General features: G+C 45.6%; 3 protein-coding genes and 1 pseudogene across 3 annotated transcripts; 3 read left to right on the top strand and 1 right to left on the bottom strand.

Annotated features, from left to right (window-relative positions):
* Positions 1–865: 865 nt before the first annotated feature.
* LOC119277966 (F-box protein SKP2A-like) lies at positions 866–4,815 on the top strand. The gene is made up of 5 exons (XM_037559318.1): positions 866–1,007; positions 2,397–2,673; positions 3,118–3,466; positions 3,531–3,672; positions 4,246–4,815. Exons 2-5 carry the CDS (start codon positions 2,411–2,413, stop codon positions 4,635–4,637), a joined length of 1,146 nt encoding a protein of 381 aa, XP_037415215.1. The 5' UTR covers positions 866–1,007; positions 2,397–2,410; the 3' UTR covers positions 4,638–4,815.
* Positions 4,816–11,845: 7,030 nt separating this feature from the next.
* On the top strand, positions 11,846–14,171 carry LOC119277965. The gene is made up of 3 exons (XM_037559316.1): positions 11,846–12,126; positions 12,658–12,723; positions 12,864–14,171. Exons 1-3 carry the CDS (start codon positions 12,021–12,023, stop codon positions 13,121–13,123), a joined length of 432 nt encoding a protein of 143 aa, XP_037415213.1. The 5' UTR covers positions 11,846–12,020; the 3' UTR covers positions 13,124–14,171.
* Positions 14,172–20,019: 5,848 nt separating this feature from the next.
* LOC119277964 (S-norcoclaurine synthase 1-like) lies at positions 20,020–21,683 on the bottom strand. Its single transcript, XM_037559315.1, has 2 exons — positions 20,834–21,683; positions 20,020–20,745 (listed from the first exon to the last, which is right to left on the bottom strand). Exons 1-2 carry the CDS (start codon positions 21,370–21,372, stop codon positions 20,175–20,177), a joined length of 1,110 nt encoding a protein of 369 aa, XP_037415212.1. The 5' UTR covers positions 21,373–21,683; the 3' UTR covers positions 20,020–20,174.
* A 132-nt stretch (positions 21,684–21,815) lies between these two features.
* LOC119279820 overlaps positions 21,816–22,435 on the top strand; it is a 1,793-nt pseudogene continuing 1,173 nt past the window's right edge.

The following is a 22,435-nucleotide window of genomic DNA, read 5'->3' as shown; positions in this document are numbered from 1 at the left end:
ACCATTGAAGTCACAACAGAAAGTAAGACAGGGTTCTGTTAAGGGCACAACTCAACAAGCCCTAAAGACAAAAACAAAGGCGGAAGCACGGCCATTCCTTAATGTCAAACCATCATTCATAATTTGCATCTCACGGTCGAAGTGAACCATCGGATCCGGAGAGAAACTATCACGGAGACCTGTTGATGCCCACACACAAACACCAATGTCTATGTGTTGAACATATTTATTTATTTTATAAAAAGATGAGCTACTGAAAAAATCTCATAGCCCTAGAGAAGAGATTATCCGGTGGAAACCAGCTTACAGTGAAAACAACAATTGAAAGTTTTCAAGAATTCTAAAAGAATTAAAACATGCCTTTTGTTTATAGCTGAATTCGTTTTTCCCGTAGTTTTGCCCCAGCACAAAAGGTCCCTCCACTTCCCCACCGAATTTGTTTTTTCTTCCAAACATATCAATCCAGCACAGGATCTGACAGTTCTGCCCCCAGCACAAAACCTACCCCACCCCACCCACAGAAAAGCCACTGTGCCCCACACCAACGGCCGTTCCTGCGTACCCCCCCGGGCCGGGGCGTTTCCAGAAGTTTCGTGGTGGCGCCTAGGCGTGCTGACAGACAGCAACGGCCCACAGACACCCCTCCCGTTTTCCCGTCACCGCGTCTGGGAAAACGCAAAACAAAACGGGAGGCTGAGAAAAAAAGAGTCCGCCGCCGTATACGGGAGAAAAAAAGGAAACGCAGTCCCCAGGCCGTCGCGGGTCCCCATGCCCTGCTCACGTGCGCAGCCCCCCCGCCCGCCACGCGCCGCCCTCGTGAGCCCCCCGTCCTCATCCCCTCCTCCCCCCCTCGCCGCCTATTAGAACCCGGCCTCGCTGCCTCCTCAGGCAGCCGCCAGTGCTCAACTGCGGCAGCTAAAACTCGATTTAATCCCCGGAAAATAGATAGATCGCCTCTGGGCAGCGGCGACCGCGCCGCCGCTTCGCTTCTCGGCTTGCTCGGCTGGGTGAGTAGAGCTCGCGTCCCTTTCTCCCCGTGTAAAATCTATCCTTGCTGTTTGTTTTTAGGATTTGTTCTAGTCCTGTTTGGTGCTCGGGAGCGGGATCGCCCCCGGAAACTGGATCTTTCCGTGGTTCTGCTTCGAATCGAAAGCCGTTTCCGTAGTTTTTTTTTTTGTGGCTGCCTGTGCGCGAAAGCTACTTCGATCCTGGGCAAAGCTCCTGGTTGTTTTCTTGGATATTCCTAGGACTCGGATCCTGATATTTGCACCGGGTCCCTGTCTTCCGCGGACGCTTATCCGCCATGGAGGCTGGCCCGGTTAGCATTTAGTCCCTGAAGATTCGAGCTAATCTCTCCATTGAATTCTCTGGATTAGCTGATTAATGGAGATTTTTCTGGATTAGCCGATTCGCTTCTGGCAGCGGCGGAGCATCTTATGCTTTAGTTTGGTTGTTCTCGCTTATTAAAGGTTTGCGTTGCTGTGCACGCCTCTGGCGGTTTATAGAAGTAGAAGATCCAAGAGGAAGGGGCCGGAACCTCTGGCGCTTGCTTGCCGTTTCCATTTTATTTTGGCTTTGTGCTTTCCACGGCTGCAGACCCCAAAGCTCCTTTTGAGAAGGTCTGCGTTGTGCAGAGTTCACTCTCCCGGGATTTTTGCGCAAGTTCCTCGATTGGTAGTTGCTAGTTGCCACCCGCAAATATATTTGATTCTAGGTGATCTCATAGATTGGATTGTTGATACAGAGGTGCTGATCCTAAGGCTGTTCATTCTTACGCCACTTCTAGCTGACTTTTGGTTCCTTCTGAACGCTTTGATTGACTTGAGAGATTAGTGCAGTAGTCGTTGCTTCTTGAAGGATTCTTTTCTCGAACACGCATCTAAATGCGTGACATTTTGTATTACAAGGAACTCTGCCGTGGAAGAGATCTCCATGGTTAACAACGGCTTATTGGCATAAGCCAACCAAAAAAATTGAAGCACAGGGCAAGAAAACGAAACAAAGCAAAAGCAGAAAAGAGAAATCAAGTACAGGGCAAGAAACGAAACAAAGCAAAGAGACAAAGGGTGGCACTACTTATCGAGGCAATAGCGTCTAGGTTCTCGATTGTATTATTGCTCCATTCCTCTGTTTGTGTTCCCTACCTAATTTTGCGGGTATTTATCTTCCGTTCACTAGATGTGACGTGTTTAAGTAAAAGTAGTAAGAACCCTACCTTGATCAAATAATTGCTAGATCTCGGTGAGGGCTTCTGACAGCGACATTCCAGTATGGTCTAGCGCATTCCTGGGAGGTTACTTGGGTGCATTTACGTTTTTGTTGCGGATACTTATTACTAATCTAACCTGTTGACTCTGTTTATATAAGTTTGCTAATAGCTGCACTACTGAATGCAGGTTTATCTGTGAAAATGGTCAATGCACAGATGGTGAGTGGGTACTTGGACAATTCGTTCAATGCACTCGTGGTTTCTGGTGGCGGTGAGAGTGGTGGACAGACACAGAATGGTGTCACAGACACCACCTTGTCAGGTTGGAAGGACCTCCCCATGGAGCTTCTGCTGAGGATCATATCAGTCGCTGGAGATGACAGGATGGCCATTGTAGCCTCCGGTGTTTGCACCGGGTGGCGTGATGCACTAGGATGGGGAGCCACTAGTCTCTCCTTCTCGTGGTGAGTGATCTTCAGTTCTGCATTTCTTTCTTATGTGAATATGACCAATATTAGATTCTTCAGTTAACAAGATGGTTCAAATTATAATTATGAAATGTCACTTGCAGGCTGTAGCACAACTTACCACTGGGCTTGTAGTTTAGATCATTTTGTATATTATATAATTCAATTGTATGATTTATTGGAAGTCCACTGCAAATGTGAAAAAAAAATTGTCAATCAATTTGGTTCTTCAGCTGTCCAAAAACATAAAATGTTGTAGTTATACAACCATTAAAACTGCTCAATCAGATGATATATTTGCCCCAAGAAACTTTAATTTCTTAGTTCGAAATAAATAAATTGTTTGTTCAGGGCCTTATGTGACGACTACTTGTCTTATTAGCAATGTTTGAAGTGCAGTCCAGATGAAAGGTTATTGATTGACCAAAGTGTCATTTTCAGGTGCCAGGACCACATGAATGAGTTGGTGATATCACTCGCCCACAAATTTACAAAGCTTCAAGTCCTTTCTCTAAGGCAAATCAAGCCTCAGCTTGAAGACAGTGCAGTGGAGGCTGTAGCAAATTCTTGTCATGATTTGCGCGAGTTGGATCTGAGCAGAAGCTTCAGGCTTAGCGATCGGTCCTTGTATGCTCTGGCACATGGGTGCCCTCGCCTTACAAGGCTGAACATCAGTGGATGTTCCAATTTCAGTGATGCTGCTTTGATCTACCTCACTAGTCAGTGCAAGAACTTGAAATGCTTGAATCTATGCGGGTGTGTGCGGGCAGCATCCGACAGAGCGTTGCAGGTACTAAAGCTGCGACAACATATTTTGCGTGAACCTTTATTTAATCTCTGCTATCTTGGTGCAGGCTATAGCCTGCAACTGTAGTCAGCTGCAATCTTTGAACCTTGGTTGGTGCGATACTGTCACTGACGGGGGAGTCACTAGCTTGGCATCAGGATGTCCTGAACTTAGGGCCGTCGACTTGTGTGGCTGCGTTCTTATAACAGGTAATTTGTTTGATCGATCTCATGTCCCTGCAGTCTGCACAATCTGGTGCTCTGTTGATTGCTAAAACAAAATATACAAGGATATTAGCACTTTTTTCTCTGCTCTGCTAGGTAGTTTTAACTTTTTAGTTACTATCAGACATGCTGACAGAAACAATATCAGCACTGATCCTGGCTTTCGGCCAAGTTTTATGCTTTGCAATCATATTGTAATGTTAGGACAAGGCATTTGCAACTTGCATTATTTATTGGAATGCACAATCTCAAACATTACATTACACGCATCCTTATATGTCTTCTTACATAACGTGCTCTCTTCCTGATTTTGTTAAGTTGATTCTGCATCCTTTTACCCTTATACACTGTTCTCTGAGGTGCAACCTCCATACTTCTCCAAGATCAAGTGTGCTCACCCAAGTTTATTTCGGTTGTTAATCATGTTCACCATGTAGGCATGTACGGCATTGTTATCTAAGTTCAGCATCGTTTACAGTGCTGTGGTTGCTTGTCAGTCGCACGTAGAGGCATGCTCTTTGCCTGAAATCTGACTCATATCCGTTTCTCCTTCTTCAGATGAGAGTGTGGTTGCTCTTGCAAACGGCTGCCCTCACCTGCGTTCCCTGGGGCTGTACTACTGCCAGAACATCACCGACCGTGCCATGTACTCGCTGGCAGAGAACAGCCGCATCAGGAGCAAGGGCATGAGCTGGGACACGGCTAAGAACAGCCGCGGCCGCGACGACAAGGACGGCCTCGCCAGCCTGAACATCAGCCAGTGCACCGCGCTGACGCCCCCGGCAGTGCAGGCGGTGTGCGACTCCTTCCCGGCGCTCCACACCTGCCCGGAGAGGCACTCCCTCATCATCAGCGGCTGCCTGAGCCTCACCACCGTGCACTGCGCGTGCGCCCACCACCGGCACCGCGCCGGGGCCGGGAGAGCCATCCTGTCTAACCATGCCTACTGAGGTCCATCCATGTGTGGATCATGGCAGGGTCTGAGATCCCGGTGGGGCTGAGTTTGTATCGTGTTGTATCACCGAATGTGAAGTGGAACCCAAGGGTGCGGTGGAAGTCTGTGTGTCTGTACTTGGACATTAACAAAATGAGTTCTCTGGAGAATATGTGAGAGCCTTGCTTGTGCAATGTGCCTGGTCAGGGATTTTTTGTGTGTGGGTGTGACGGGACTGATCTAATTAGAAGAAAGCCACACGATTTACTAAGCTGAGATAATTAGAGGGGATTGAGACTGTGAAGCTGAATCAAAACGCCCCCCGTGTCACCCTCGCTCGGGCGGCGCCCGATTCTTCTTCCCGGACAACTCTTACTACACCACATATCTCATGTTACTGCTCACTAGAAACTGACGGAGTTAATATTGAATTAACCAGCAAATCAACCTGTTTAATAAGATTTTGTGTTTGACCAGATCTTGGATTCATTGATGAGAAATTACTGTTTGAATATTGGGTGAGCTTTAGGTCCAACCATCAATTTTAGAAAAATCTCGCAAGGCCCATGTAGGTGTCAATGACAAGGGACCTGGTGGAAAGGTTAGGTGGGACGTGGTGAAAAGATTAGGCTAGGGACCTCCTGTGTTTATTGCGAAAAGGAGTCGCGGTTTCGCACAGGAGGCGGCTCACCTTGGCCGGCCCATCCGATGTCTTTTGCAAATGAAACTTCGCAAAAATAGAGCACACTCTACAGATATGCACGTGCTGCGCTAGCCACCGCGACTCATGAGCTAGCCTCGTGAGCTATTTTGAAATATTTGTAGCATCGATGTTAGAAACTGCCGTAGTGGCAAAAAACAAGGCCAGCTCGTGAAAATTCCATAAAACTTGTGGGAGAGGGATTGAACACAAGTCCTCCCACCAGAGAAGTGCATACATAGCCACTATAATACGCGGCAGATTAGATTTTTTTTAATTCCAAACCAGATTTTTTAAAAGTCATACCTTTTGAAACGCGATCATTATTTAGGAAACTTAATTTTTTTCTAAAAATAGGAACACAAATTGAATACGAAATCATTTTTCAAAATTATGAAGTACTTGTTGTAAACGCAAAACATTTTCTGGAAAACAGTAATAAATTTGAAAAACTGAACATTTTTCAAAATTACAAACTATTTTTTCATAACTCGAGCATTTTATTAATTTGCGGACTAATTTTGAAAGAGTAAATATTCTATGAATTTGTGAAAAATAAAACCATAGCACTTTTTGAATATGTGAACAAATTTGAAAAATAGGACATTTTTAAATTACGAACCATTTTTAATTTGTAGACAAAAATTAAATATGCAAACTTTTTTTGAATTTGTGAACAAATTTTGAAACTGAACTTTTTTCAATATGTGAAAAAAATTGGAAAACAGGAAAGAATTTTTTGATATTCCTGAAATTGATGTGGTATTTAATATGAAATGTTTGCGATGAGAAGGAATACATGTGGCTTGATGACATTTTATATTAATTTTTGAATTTATGAACAAAATTTGGAAACGGGAACATTTGTCTGAAAATTCCGAATCAATTTTGAATTGTTAATAAAATTTAAACATGTGAATATATTTTTAATCTGAATTCTTGTTTGAAACAAATTATTTTTGTGTTTGTGTACAAAATTTAAAAACGTGAAATTTTTTTTATTTCTCAAAAATTTATGAAATGAAGCTAACAAATATTGAAATTCTATTTTTTTGGAATTTGTGTACAAATTTTAAAACAAGAACATTTTAAGAAAAAGAACAAAATTTGTAAAATACGATTTTTTTATTGTTTGAACATTTTGGAATAGATAATAAATTTGAGAAAGAAAATGAGAAGGAAAAGGAAAGAAAAAAGAAACAAAAATGAAAAAAAGTAAAGAAAATAAATATAAAAAGGAAAAAGGAGATAAAATGAAAATGTGATCTTTTTTTTACGGAACACGGTAGGCAAAGCTGGCCGGAACTGATATTACTAAAAGAAACGACAATATATACAGCTAAGATAATTTGTGGGGATTGAACCTGGGAAGTAGAATCACAACGCCCCTCATGTCACCCTCGCTCGGTCGGCGCCCGATCCTTCTTCCCAGACGACCCTTACTAGAACACATTTCTCGTATTACTGCTCACAAAAAATTGGCGGTATTAATATTGAATTAACCAGCAAATCAATCTGTTTGTCAGATTTTGAGTGTGTTGATCAGATTTTGGAGTTATTGATGAGAAATTACTGTTGAATATAGGGTGGGCTTTAGGCCCAACTAACAATTTTGGAAAAATTTCTTAAGGGCCAATGTAGGTGTCAAGGAATGTGATGGAAAGATTAGTTAGTATCACCCCGCTAGTGGAGGAAGAGTTGAACCTCCTTATCTATACTACTCTATAGTGTACGAATTTCAAATTTGGTCCCCTTCTCTCTCCTCTTAGCATCCCAACCAAACACCAGCCGTTGATTCAGCTCGCTGCACTGAAGATCTACCGTCAGATCTTTACTGGACCAAATCTAACGGCTAAGATATCCAGGATTCGCGGTCATCCCCGCACGCTCAGGTTTGGCGGCCTTCGTCGCTCGCGCGACCGAGTGTTCTAGAAGCACCCAGAGCGTCCCACCTATAAATAACATAAAAAATGACGCACTATCTCTCCTCATCGGACTCTGTTTCATTGCATCCCCACGGCCCTCGCTGTCGCCCGTACTCCGGTCTTCGCCACCGGCCGTGGCAAGCGCTCCGCTGTTTGCTCATCCGTGCCAGTTCGGCCCCAGTCGTTCAAACTCGGGCCGCCCCAGAGGTTTCTCCTCCAGGCGCGCACCATCATTTGCTACTGTTCCAGGTGGTCACCACCGCCACAGCTTCCTGCCATCTCCGACCGTGCGTGTTTCAGGCCAACCAACCCTGGAAGCTATTGTTGCTGCAATTGCTACCGCCCGGATGGCATACCAGTGCAGCTCGACCGATGTGAACACAACATCCTCAACCTCAACTCCTCAAGCACTCACGGCTTAGATCTGAAGAGGTAAGATGCCATCTGAGGAAGTGTAGAAGTGGTACTAACTTCTGTAAATATATGTATATTTTCCATTTCCGTGTATCAGATGCCATGAACCTGAATCCAGAATTTGTATTTCAGTATAGAAATCAGGAAATATATCACAGCATATTCTGACCACCACGTCTTTGAGTTTATGTCCACAAAGTTTTTTTTCCCGTTTCATTTCTGATAGACTTCCATGTAAGTGTTATAGCCACTTAAAACCCCATCTTCATGGATTTTAACATTTGAAATTATTATTTTTATATAGAGCAATGTGTGTATGTCCACTGTACCATGACAAAATGAGTATTAACCAAAGCAGCAATACTGTCTATTATTGGAGTTTGTATCAAGTACTCCCTCTGTAAAAAAATATAAGAGCATTTAGATCACTACTTTAATGATCTAAATGCTCTTAAATTTCTTTACGGAGGGAGTAATATCCAAAAAAATGGTTTGTTACAAGTGTTTGAGGTGACTTAAGCTTAGCGTGCATATACTGCTGCATGTTCTTCCTATGCTTATGCTAATTATGTCTACTATGTTGCTGAGGGCCTTAGAGTGTGGACAGTTTTCTAGGAAGCAAGTGAAAGGAAATTCAAGTAACCACACAACAAGATCCATTGGAATGCCATCACGAGCTCCTTTTCAAGATATTACAAATGTGGTTGACTCACATAGTTTATCAAAAGGGAAACAAAGTATATCTTTAATTCTGGTCATCAGATTCTCGTAACAAAATTTCAGTTTCTTAGATGTTGCTATATAAATAAATAAAGCTATGCCTTGTGTGTTATTAAAAGGGTGCTGACGGGTTGTTTGAAGTATTCTATTCATTTCAGCGCAAAGATTTCTTGGTTCAGTGGATCATTCAATTACTGGGATGAAACGATCAATCAATCCATCTGGCATATCCATACAGTCAACTACTACATGTAGCTCTACCAGTAGAAGTGTCACCGTGATCAGGAAAGATACTTCTGGATGACTCCAGATCAGGACACTGCCTACCTGCAAAGAAACCATGAGTACAAAGAGAGAATGAAAAATCCCGATGAAGTAGTAGTAATGTACAATCTGGGAGTCAAACTTATGTACCAATTTTTAAGCATGCAGCACAACTACTCTCGGCACTACAAGTATAGAAGGTATATTATAGTGCAATAATATCATGTCTTATTTTTTAATATTAACATCATGCCCTAATTATTGTGTGGATGGTCACTCAATCAGATTATGTTTATCTCCAAAACCTGCATTTCTGATAATTATAACATTAACATCAACTTACTGCTCTGTAATTATTTGTCAATAAATATTATAATGTATATTTTTCTGGCGGAACACAGACCAATATTGTAGGTTTAAACTTTCTGCATCTTACAATATCTTTCGAGTTGGCATAATCAGTCTGGTTGCTAAAAAATAGACTGTTAACATATCTACATCATGTACTGAATCGACAGGTACTGGTCAACATAAGCGTATAGCAGCATTCCTAGAGAAGGGCAGTGGATATAAGAGAAGGAGAATGTCGAATGGGGCAAGTTGTAGTAATACTGGAAAGGAAACACTTTAGTCAATGAGCATGAAGACCATGACAACGCCATCTATGTCCCAGATGGTTGTTTTCCTGCTCTAGAAGGTAATACAATTATTAAGGTGTACCATAGCTCTGTGCATCCATGCTTCAGGTGACATTAGTATTAGACAGCAGCTTCATTTTGGCAGGAGCAACGCTCTATAGTTGTGGATTTGAGAAGTACTGAAAATGAAGTGTATGTATCTCGATAGGTATTGTTGTATACAAGAGATAACTGTCTATACACAATACTTGAGATCAACCCTGGAAACAAGTTCAGTCTGCACATAACAATAATTATATGGTGGGTGATTCTTGTTTGGTTATAAGTTTTTTATGTTCAACTTGTATCTGTGAGCACTTGAATTCTTACAAATTGTAGCTAAACTTTTTCTTACGCTGTACAGTGGGATACATGTTTGGAAAATAGCTATGAGCACTTGAATTCTTACAAATTGTAGTTAAACTTTTGCTTATGCTGTACGGTGGGATACATTTTTCAAAACCTATATATAGATAAGAAGCAAGGGGTAAAAATTTGGAGTGCTCATTTTCTTTTATATAAGTTTGATCATTTGCTATCTTTCAGTTCCATCTTACTTGATTACTACGTGCAAAGCACGTGCAGTTTACTAGTAAGAGATAATTGCCCACAAGTTCTTGGAGCTTAGAAGAGAAGTGTTTCCTGCGTGCAGTTCTGCCGCCGCCCGCCTCGCCATGCCTTGCGTGAATGAGCTGAGCCAAGCTTAGACCCATGTCACTTGTGCGCTTGCGGTTAATTTTTGCCGGCCAGGAACGGAGAAGGTGGCTTCTAACCTTCCTCGGAGAAATTTGCCAATTTTAGAAACCTTCCAGGCGGTTTTGGGAAGGTTCTGTCGGGGTTTCCCCCTTTTTTTCTCTACCACTTGTACAATTTTTTTGGTTTTTTATTTTGGTTTTCTTTTATAGTTTATTTTTCGGGTTTTTTGTATTCCCCTTTTTCTTGACATTTTTGCAAATACATGTTGAACTTTTTGTATAGACAATAAACATTGTTCAGATACACCTTGAACATTTTTCAAACAGATGTTGAACATTTTTCAAATAGATGTTGAACATTTTTCAAATAGATGTTGAACATTTTTCTGAATATAGGTCGACCACTTTTTAAAATGCATCTTGAACATTTTTAAACAATTGTTAGATGCACGTTCACCATTTTTTATTACACATTGAACCTTTTTATATACAAATTAAACAATTTTCAAACACGCATTGAACATTTTTCGAATACATGCTGAACATTTTTCTTAAATGCACATTAAATATTTTTGAACATTTTCTATATGCACACTAAACATTTTGTGAATACACATTAATCATTTTTCAGTACACGTTGAACATGCTACAAACACACATTGATTTTTTTAAGTGTATGTTGAACAAATGCATGTTGACCATTTTTAAAATACATGATGAACAATTTTAAAGTACATAGTGAACTTCTTTTAACTCAGGTTGAACATTTTTTAAATACATGTTGAACATCATTAGGCATTGCTTTTGTTTAACCGATGTAAGATGTGACAACTTAAGCTTATTATTGCCACTATCAAAGTGATAAAAGTTCTGCTCTAATTGCGACCATAAGAGAATAGATCCATGTGGTAAAGCAATAAACACGAAAATGTGGTGCCACTTTAAGATAGGGGAAATAAATGCACTCTCAATTCTTCGAGATGGCCGGCAGTCGGTGGAGGGGCTCCGGAGGAAAAAGATGTGATGTGTGCTTTTAGCGTCGAGATCGACACGCCGGTGGCGATAGAGCTTGATTCCGGTGACGACAACAATCGACGATCATCTCGGAGTGGGGCGGGCGATGGCGGAGGCAGTGGGGTGTTGGCGGAGGCAAAAGGTGGTCGCCGGAAGCAACGCCGGCGACGATGCAGTGTGCGGTGGGGACGGTGCCGACGCGGGTGGAAGGAAAAAAAATTACTTCAGAGTCGGGTGGCCCGGAGTAATCTTTTTACTCTAACGCATATAGGAGATCGGTTAGGTGCAGTTTGGAGGAACAAAATCGATTTTTTACTCCTCTTACGCCTTTTAGGTGATTGGTTAAAAATGCTCCAAGAGCCCCTACATGGCGGCCGGCAAGTGTAGTGAAACAATTCTACATGTATCAGTCTATCAGTTCATTGCCAGTTATATAAATTTGACGTCACTATACTAAGAAGACTAGGCCCGTAAGGGTTTCATTTTTCTGTTTTTTTTGGAATTTTTTTACGGCGTTTTGGTAAATTGACGCTTGTTATCCTGAGTTGTCACATTGATGTGAAGCTGTGTTTGACCACGTTACCATTTTGCACGTTCTACTTTGATGTGGCGAACGCTGCTTTCATGGGCTTCGATCGTGTGACACGTACGAGGTACGATCGCCACGTTTCAGTTTTTCTTTACGTCTGTCGGTTCAGCCGGTGGTTCCAGATATACCGTGGTCTACCCTTTCATCGATCCTCTCGAAGGATCTGGTCAAATCCCATGCGACTGTTTCACCGCCCTCCACCCGTATAAAATGCCTCCGGGACGTGGGCATCTCAAAGACCTCGGTCGCCGTCCATATCAGGCCCCTACCCCTGCCTTGCTTCATCCTCGTGTTCTCTTCCCGGCGCGCCCTTCCCCCGTCTCCTCTTTGCCGGGGTTATCAGCGACGGCTTTTAGGGACGCACACGGAAGCCGCGGCGGATCAAGAAGGAGCTCGCCCCCATGCGGACGGCAGGGCGCCGACGGCCTGATGATGGGCAGGCCGAGTGTGAACGCGTCAGGTGGCCGGCTGTGGGGGTTGTGACTGCACTTGGCCGTAGGAGATCAGGTATGCTGCCCCACACTCGTGCTATCTCTCATGTTCTTTTGCTCCCTTGCCACAACGTTGTTGCCGCTCCGTTGCGGTCGCGGCGGTGCCCGCCGTTTTCCCCGACCTTCGCATGGTTGCGACGTTTTACCGTGACCCATCTACACTGGGCCACCGGCCTGTGCTACGTTGCTTGCTACTCACATAGCCTTGCAGCTGCAGAGCTGGGTTGCTTCCCCGTCTTGCTCCTGTATTCTAGACTTGAGGGCGTTCGTAATTTATTTTCTTATCAATTTATCCTTTAATTTGTTGAACTGAAGTCTTAAAATTTTGCACCTGAAAACACTTTATGAACAGTTCAGCAAAAGCATTCTAATTGATGAAAATGGAAACCGCTTTACTGTCTCTAAAAGAGATCTTGATCTGGGCTGAAAAGAAATCAATTTAGAGTTATTTATTTGTAGGTAAGTATACTGATGCATGGTGCTATGATGATAGGATAAAAATAAATAACTTTTCTATTTCTATGCTTGAGCCCTATTTCAATTTCAGGTGTCCAACCATTAATTTTTCATGAGGAGACGTACCTAATTTCAGGACTACATGTCAGTTATTCAGGTATATAACTATCTAAAGGGAGAGGGGCTTGGCTGCTGGCCTCCCATCAGGTTATGGCCCTCCGCCGTATCCATCTTATTTTGCCGCTGATTAACATTTTAAAGTTGCATCCCACTGCAATGTGTTCATTTCTACAAAAGTTTGTGGCAGGAGCATAAAAGGGGACAAGATCACCTCAGAGTGCCCTCTAACACGAAGATCCCAACGTATAGGAGGGCCTATCCAACCAGGAGGAGGTGGCCGCAGAATCAGCACCGGTGACAATCATGGTGAATGTGATGTGCTTGGCGTGGTGGCGGTCCCCGGAAAAGTGGAGGGCCGCCGCCGTGGTGCTAGACTTGGAGCATGCATGTGTCGGTTAAAATGTGGCAGCAACCTGGTTATCTTACACGATATTTGAAAGTGTTTTCCATGACCCAACATTTTTGGTGAGTTCAGTTTTACTAATTTATTCTATGTAACTTCTCTGTTCTTATCAAGTTGGAGTTGAGGAAGTAAGCTTCTGGGACAGGGTACCATGCATGAATGCCCAAACTGTCAGTACTTATCTTGCATCATCATGTTAATTAATCTCATTGAGCTTTAATATTCCTTTTATCATATGTATTATCTTGGTGCAAGCAGGTGCAAAATGACTAATGCAAGGCAACCGTGACATGATTTGCGCTGTAAGATTGTTGGACCAGCTATTTTGAGCAAACGTCGGAGAAAGGCATCCAAATTCATGGATACTTAGTCCTTCGACCAATGTTCCAAATGATCATGTCAGTTTGCGGGTTTCAAAAGAGGAAGATCATGAAAATTGGCATTATTTGTGCTGCTTCTTTTTCTGAATTATCCGCATCACAATCACTTGAGTGTACTGTTTTTGCAGTTTTCAAACCATCCATTATTGACACCTACAGGAATCAATATTAATGTTTTTTATTTTAAAAGTGAATTTTACAATAAATGAACAAAGGAGCAAGGGACCATAGAGCACTGCATTGTTATTTCTGGTTATCTAGACTAATTGATGCAAGTTTGTATCGGCATGGTATATTACCACGGTACCACCCAAGTTTTGGTTGTGTATTGTAGTTTATTTGTTGGCACAAGTACACAAGCTGAATTTCATGATGCATACTTGCAATCTTGCTCGGTTGTTGCGAGGAACTTTCGTCTATTTATGTTTTCACTATAGATTTAGAATTTTCATCTACATCCTATTCTTTCTAATGGAAGGTGGATTTTCATTACATTTTTACGTTTGTGGTTTAGGTAGGACAGGTGAGCTGAAAATAGTTTCATAAGTACACTATATGTGCCTTTACATTTTTTCCATTCTACTTAAGGTATGTGGTTTTTTAAGCGTCTCAAATTTCAGTTTGGTTTGATTTAATGATTTATCACTGTCTGAAACACTAGAGTTGTACTACTTGCAGGGGAATTCCAGACAGAGTTCATCCATTCAGTGAAGGCATATGTTCAAACATCTGTGGCTTCAGATTCATTTGAAACTCTATCAGGTGAGTGTTGACACTTCCGAATGATGTTCATTCTAGCTATGATTGTTTATGTCAGTATACAGTTTGCTCTCACCTTTTCCCCAAAGTGCATGGGTAAGGCAGGCGGCCGCTGCAGCTCGAGCCATGGCCATGGCCGGTGCATGACAGTAATGATCAAATGGTTTGTTGCCTACCTTACGCCGAGGAGGGGTTGCTTCTGTCGTCCTCACCGTCCGTGTCCAGCACCTTGCCCTTGCTCCCTCCATGGACAATGTTGCGTCTGCCCCGACACGCCCAAATCTGAAGAGGAGAGGAGGAACAAACAGGGCGTCAGTCAGTCAGCCTCTTCGATTCACGCATGGGACTCAGCGGAAATGCCAGCGCCGAGGAGGGATTCATCACCTAATTGGCGCTTCGAGCCGTCGGTGCCCACCGGCGAGGCAATCTGGTTCTCGGAGGGGCCGACTGCGCACGCACACATTGGGATTGGTCAGGAGCGTGGGCGAGAAGGGGAGGTAGGAGGAGGTGAATGCAGATGCACGTAGGGAGAGGTGCTTACTGAGCGGGGCGATGTGGATGGCGTCGAACTTGGTGTTGGAGAAGTAGGCGAAGGTGACGAGGAGGAAGCCGGTGACGAGGCCGATGCCGAAGTTGCACAGCTCGACGGTGCGGCTAAAGGCCTCGAGTGGCGGTGCCGTGGTGGTGCGCATAGCCCACCTTGGCACCACTGCCATCCATGGCCGGCCGACCTCTCATCTCCTTCCTCTGCCTCTGCTCCTCTCTCCCCCTTCCTCTGCTCTGTTTGACTGTTGGCGAGACACGTGCCGAGGGTGAGCGGAGCAGGTGCGCCACACGTATGTAGCTAGCTGAGTGAGAGAGTACGTGTCCTCACATGCTTATTACATCGCCGAAGCATGAATCAGCGGCATTGTAGTAGACAATGTAAATCACATGTTACCCTTCTCTGTACGAACCACTATATTGCAACTCAATTCTACTACCAAACCTTAAAAAAAGATGGCGCAGCGTGCGGCCAGGCATTACACGTTGTCCACCATCTATGCAATCTTCCCAATATAGTCATCGATGACTACAACTACAATGCTCTGAAGACAATGTATAAGAGCTATTTGGCCGCCCAAGAATGGAGAAGACCAAGAAAGAAGAGTTATTATAAATACAAAAACAACAAAAAGCAAGCCTTCAACGAGACAAATGAAGATGATTAAGGATATTCAAGAAAATCTGCCTCCAATTTCAAGATATCTTGCCAATCCACCGAGAGCCGAGATGTGCATACACAAACTTAAAACCACCCATCTAGCCGAATGATCAACATTGCAGGTCTAAGAAAAGAACAAAAACTCTAACTAGACGAACCATTTTCCTGTATGCACTACTGCATCTGCACTACTGCATCATGATCTCTCTCCTATGTACCACAAATGTACTAATCTTTGCCAAAACATGTCTTGGGACCACTTACAAAATATTAAAAAATAAATAAATAGCAAATTAGTCCATGTGGCGCGGCGTGCCGCCGCGCACTACCCGCTAGTAATATCTAAGCTCCCTCGATTATAAGAGTTGTGAGCGCTCTGGGGCTAGGAGGGTCATGTGGTCCTGTCTCTTATTTTCTAGAAGAACTACTTACCTTTTCTTAGAAGAATCATGTCTTTTACTGGATGAATATATATTGTTTTTCAACACAGTACAATCGAAGTTGCTCATATACACGACTACACGAGTATACGCCCACCCCTATGAATGCACGCACGCAAACCTTACTCCTATGAGCACTTCTGAGAGACTAATCGGCACATAATCTTGAGATCGATGAAGTCGTCACAGATGTCTTTGTAGTCGATGAGAACGTCTTCTCTCACTGAACGCACATTGCGAAAAGGCCTGGAATAAATCCAGGAAAATGCGAGCACTAATGTCAAGTTTAGGACTTGAACTCTAGTGGGCAACGGATACCAATGTCCTACTAACCATCCAACAATAGGTATTGTTTACTGTTTAGGTCAACCATCCTACTATGTGTGTCCAACACTTGATGGGTTACGTGTCACTTACTCTCTGAGCTAAAATCACGACATCTATTTTAGATCAGAGGGACATCTTTTTCAAGAAAAAAAGGGTTACATGTCACTCATGTACATCTGGTACGAGGGAAATTAATTATGCAGCCCACTATATCCACACATATCCAAGTAATGTACAATCACACTGTCGCACGGTCACCGCCAGCTTGGCCCATCACCGCCCCCGCGTCACATGGTTGCATGGGCGCCGTCGGTCCACCACCATGTCGCATGCATGCCCATCTCTCCATATTTCTCCCATTCTCTAATGGCGGTACGTCCGAGCCATCACCGCATCCTCCTCACCACACGGTTGCACAGGCACCCGACCCATCACCTGCTCCTCCCCGTCATATGGTTGCACGGGCGCTGCCAGTCCATCACCGCCTCTTCCGTACCACACGGTTGCACCGACACACGACCTACACCGCCTCCTCCACACTACAAGGTTGCACCGGCTTTGCATGTCCACCACCACGCTGCACACCCCGCCCATCGCTCCATCTTTCTCTCCTTATTTTGTGCGGTAATTAATGTCCAAAGATGATGATGCTCGGGGCCTAGAGGAGCAGTCGACAAGGTAGGCCGCCATGGCTAGCAATGACGCTAGATAGGGATGACTGTCGTCTTCAGAACCTGGTCGCCTTCATTAACAAGCCATGGTCCACAAGATCTACAGTACTACTCATGATACCTCCTTCCTCTCCCTTTGCCATCCTTTCTTTGGTAGCCTGATTCAAATTCAAACTCACTCGCTTCGGGGCTAAACAAGTACCCGATTATTACCGGGATTTTATCTCACCGTGTAAGATTTCAATCTGAAAGCCTCATTCTTCACTGCTTGTGGATTAACAACCTCAGACAGTCCATACATGGCATGCTCTATGCTGCCTCTGTTCCACAATGCAGTGCATATTAGTTTTTTCATAAGTCAAAGATGTCCATGTTTGATCAAGTTTCTAGAATAAACTATCAATATCTCAAGTACTAAATAAATAAATTATAAAATTACACGTGGATATTGATTTTTTTAAAACTTGGTCAAACATTGATACGTTTGACTTTTCAAAACAAAGTATGTACTATATTATAGAACGAAGGGAGTATTAATTAGCATATGGTCTGCGCCTAAGGAGCACAGTCTCTAACTGAATTTAATTGGCACTAAAACAATAAGACAAGATGATAACTAGGTTTTTCCATGAAGATAATTTGGTTAATTGACACCGGCTGGGCGCTTGTACACAGCTGATTAGGTCTTATTAATGCATCAATAATGTTACATTCGAATGAAAACTTAGACCAATCACTTGTATTATTATCTCTTGATCCTTCCATTTCCGTCTCTTCCTCTTAGAGGCCGCTATCAACATGCTTCATTCCCTTTCCTGTCGTTAGTTGCGTTAGTCAGTGCCAAGCATTGCTTTTTATTTCAAATATGTTCTTTCTATTTTGATTCTAGCTACGCATCTAAATGGTCATACTAAAAACCAGAAGCCATATTTTTTGGTGCAGTGCTGCAACTTTGAAGTATTTCTCACCTCCACTACCCTTCTTATTTTATTGTTGGTGTTTTATATTATTTGTATGTAATCAAGGTAAGTTATGAAATACTGGTTGGTCAAATCATAGAGCTGTATAATTGTTGTGGATGGATACTACAATTAGAAGGATCGGTTGCGTATATCATAGTTTTGAATTAGTTTTGCGGATGGATATTATCATGTCCATCCAGTACTATGATTTAACCCTGCAGGTTTAGGACATGCGTGATGTCAACCACTGCTTTGGATATGTTTTTAGCAGTACTAACATATCATTTTTATGAAAAACAATAGTTGTAAAGAAAACTAAGTAATGTCCTACCAAGTAAATGATTGTGTGCTGGACATATCCTGCAATGCAACAAAGGGTGTTACCACCCCAAAATTATGGAAGTCAAAACACAAGACCTTGAAATGAATAACAAGCCTGACCCGCAAATAAAGAAGCAAGGAATCTATTCATAAAAACAATTAAACAAATCAACGGTAAAAAGGTAGAACGACGCAGCAAGGCGCGCGTATACTTCTAGTGTAAACTATAACCAAGGAAACTTCAAACGTGCATTTATGTGTTTAGGCCTGGAAGTTACTGTATGCGCCCTGAATGCGCCTTTAGTCTGAATTCTTTCTGTAGCTAGAAGAGGAAGCTTACATACGATGTTCAACTTCTTCATGCCAGAAGAGTTTTTTTTTCGAAAAGGAGGATGACCCTCGGCCTCTACATCTGGAAGATGCATACGGTCATTTTATTGATTATTCTTGAGGACCTTACAAAGTATAATAACAATATGTTTGAATCTGCCATCTTGACAGTATCTGCCGCTACTTCTATCCAAATGATGAAGGGGTGCAAGCTGGGTCACATATCCATACCTCTCACCTAAGCCTAACATCTAAAGTTGGAGGCCTCGACCGAGCCATCTGCCAGGTCCGGGGCTCAAACCGGTCTGACGCACTCACATGTGTCGTTGCCACCATCTTCCACTGGTCCATCTTCAGAGCCGATTGAGGTGACAACCTTGGCAGGTCCTCCGCCATCGACGCCACCACGACGCCAAACGACGACCTCCACCTACGCGAGCTTTGGCAGGTCCTCCGCCATTGACGCCACCACGACGCTAGCCGACGACCTCCACCTACGCGACTCCATCTCCAAGCAGCGAAGATAAATCCATGCTAGGAAAGGGCCGCACCACCGCCGTCGCCCACCACCCACAAGCGCCACCCAATCCCAAGGTTCCCAAAGCGGCGCCTTCAAGAAGGGAACGGAGCCGTGAGCGCCGCCGCCGCCCAATAGAGTTAGGGCTTTCGCCCGGGAAACCTAGGGAAAGGTGAAGTGAGGAGATCAATCCATACCGACGCCTCCAATGAGGGAAACGGTGCCCTTAGGCGTCGCCGATGGCGCGGCTGGTCATGGCCGGCCAGGGATTTCGCCCGAACTAGATCTCCGCCACCAGCAGGACCAATCGGCGACCAAGAGGAAGCGCGGCCCGACCAGGCTGGCCCGCACGTCGAACAGAGGAGGAAGGGACGCGGCAGATCACGCACACCGACCGCCGCAAAAGCCATCGCCGGCCGCCAATGACCACCGGATCCACCACCCGCACGGCTGTTAGCCGGCCGTGACTTGCCAATGGAGCCGCCGCTCCAGATCCCGGGTTCCCCACATAGGAGCATGGCAACCGAGACCCTGCCGTCACAATCCTTGGCGCCCCGGGCTTGCCCGGCGGCTGCCTCAGGCGGCGGCGAGGGAGGAAGGAGGGGAGGGGGTGAGGAGGAGGAGGAAGTGTGTCTTCAGCCAGAAGATAATCGTTACAGATGATGTGTACTTACCCCTCCCTTTACATAACGGCATCCCTCATTTTCTCTAATAATAAAACAGATTATGTGATGAAGAACGAACCCAGTGGAACCACCCTTGCCTACGCGGAATGATTCTGCTATTTGCTTATCCTGTACTGCCTCTTCCATTGTAGCCCTGAAAAAATTACACAGTTCCTCTTCAAGATGAAAAGGCTGGCCGTAAAAATCAACACCATATTGTGACAAGGACGGTTATTTCACCGTTTGCAGTTACGCTGAACAGGTAGAGCTAGCCTATTCCCAGCAGCTTAGCTGTTATTAAGATATGAGGTGGTTCCAGCTCGAAATGGAAGTAAATTCTTCCGGAATACTCGGTTGAGGCTGTGGACAAAACCTTAATAAAACCGCATTGCACAAGGCTATACTGACTGTCAATCGGGCCTCAATTCAATCATCATTAAGACATCAACAGACTTTAGTAGACACCACAACGATGAGTCGATGACCATGACAGTATTGCTACCAAAGTATCAATTGATCTTCATGGCGTCCATGATGTTCTTGCCGTCGAGCTTGCTGGAGAACACGAGCTTCACATACTCCTCGACGCTGACACTCCTGTACCGCGGCTTCTCGTCTCCGACGACCTCCTCCAGCGGCCCGTACATGGTGCCGAACTTCCCGGTGTGGAACGTCGCGATGGACATCCGCTCCTCGCGTGCGTTAACCACCGCCCTGTGCTCCATGCTCTTGTACTTCCCGTTGGTGAGCACCTCAATCACGTCGCCGACGTTGACGACAAGGGCGCCGGGGAGCGGCGTCACCGGGACCCAGCCGCCTTTCCTCCTGATCTGCAGCCCGGGGACCTTGCTGACCTGCAGCAGCAGCGTCAGCCCGACGGCGTCCGAGTGCGGCGACAGGCCCAACACGCTGTCCACATGCGCCTCCGGGCAAGGCGGGTAGTAGTTCATCCTGACTGACTGCGACGCGGCGAGCCTCGTCATGTCCGAGTGGTCTCTCACGCCCAGGATCTCCGCCATGGCTCCCAGCAGCTCGCCTGCCACCCTTTGCACCTCCTCGGAGTAGTTCTCCAAGCAATTCCTGCCACAGCAAACAAATCAACATCATACAACGGTGGCTACCTGGTACGATTTTCTTCTGTGAGCTGATTATCCATGGGTTTACTTACTTGAATGTGGAAGGGTTGGACGGCCAGAGGCGGAGGTCGCGGTAGCTGGGCGGCTGCGTGAGGAGGAAGAACATGTCCGCCCAGTCGAGCGTCTGCTCCTCCGAGACGACGAACGCCTGGCCGTACCCCTCGATCTCTCCGGGCTGCTGCGCGAGGGCGGCCTTCTCGGCCAGCGGGAGCGCGAAGAATCCCATGACGTTCCTCTTCATCTCCTCCAGGGTCTCCTCGGGTATCCCGTGGTTCACCAACTGGAAGAAGCCCCAGTCCTCGCAGGCCGAGCGCAGCCTGGCGGCCTCCTCGCCCCGTCCGCCGGCGAGGCCGTTCGGACCGAGGAGCCGGCCGAGGTCGATGATGGGGACGTGCTCCTGTTCTTCGCCGGCAGGGGCGTCGTGGCGCAGGTCGGCCGTGTTGGGCTGAGGCCGCACATAGCGGCGGAGGAGGGTGGGCGTGAGCGTGAGGTCGTCGGCCCGCGCGGCGAGGTCCTGCACGTTGGGCACGGGCAGCGAGCCGCCGAGGTTCCGCGGCTTGGTCTCCTCCATCAGATCAGGTTGATAGATTATTGTGCTTGCTCGCTGCTCACTGCTCACCTCGTCAGTGATCGATTTATCTTGTAGTTGCAAGTGAAAGGCGGCCGGCACGTTTGTCTTGGTCCGGAGTCCTGTGCTCGTGGCGTTCGCCACGTTGAGGAAGGAGACGAACAGAACTGCTAGCTGGAGTAGATTGCAATAGCTAATTGAGCTGTTGTGCAAATGCCAATACAAAAAGTCTGAGATACCGACGCGGTAGCTACTAGTACCACTTTTGTTTGGTTGTAAAGAGAAGAAGGGAATCACATCACGCGATCCTGTGTGCTAGTTTTTATTTTTTATTTTTTTAGGGGTTCCTGTGTGCTAGCTAGATTGATATCTAGAAGGAGGTAATAGCACCCTAGGTACCCTAACTTGCACAGAATGTGATGATTCAGTCCCAAATTTGCAAAACTTGACTCCATCATACCCCAACTTGCACTTCATGTGATGATTTAGTCCCAGGCAAATCAGAAAACGACAATTGACAGCCAGGTGGCTGGCCCGGTCAATGCACGCACTTTTGATAAACCCCCCCTGCCTTTTCCCCTAATCAACCCGGCGGGCGAAGGCGACCTGCCGCGGTCGGCCTCGCTGTGCCTGCGGGAGGTGCTCCTCGTGCTGCAGCGCTTCAAGGCCATGGTGGCCGACTGCGCCGCGCGGAGCCGCACGCTGCTGCTGCTGCAGTCGGACGAGATGGACGCCGAGCTGCGGGACCTGCACCACGACCTCGCCACGCTGCTCGACCTCCTGCCCGTCGTCGAGCTCGGCCTCGCCGACGACGTCATGGACCTCCTCGCCCTCGCCTCGCGCCAGTGCCGCCGTTGCGCGTCGGCCGCCGAGCCGGAGCCGGCGCTCAAGACCACCGTGCTGTCGCTGATCGAGGAAATCGAGCGGGAGATCGTGCCCGAGCGGGAGAGGCTGGAGGAGATCCTGGAGGAGGTTGGCATCAACGACCCGGCCAGCTGCAGCGACGAGATCGAGAGCCTCGAGCGGGACATCGGCGACCGAGCATCGGAGAGATGGACTGCCGCCA

The sequence above is a fragment of the Triticum dicoccoides genome, chromosome 3B (genome assembly GCF_002162155.2).
Source record: "Triticum dicoccoides isolate Atlit2015 ecotype Zavitan chromosome 3B, WEW_v2.0, whole genome shotgun sequence".
Taxonomy (NCBI): Eukaryota; Viridiplantae; Streptophyta; class Magnoliopsida; order Poales; family Poaceae; genus Triticum; species Triticum dicoccoides.
This window is presented reverse-complemented; position numbering and strand designations above follow the sequence as displayed.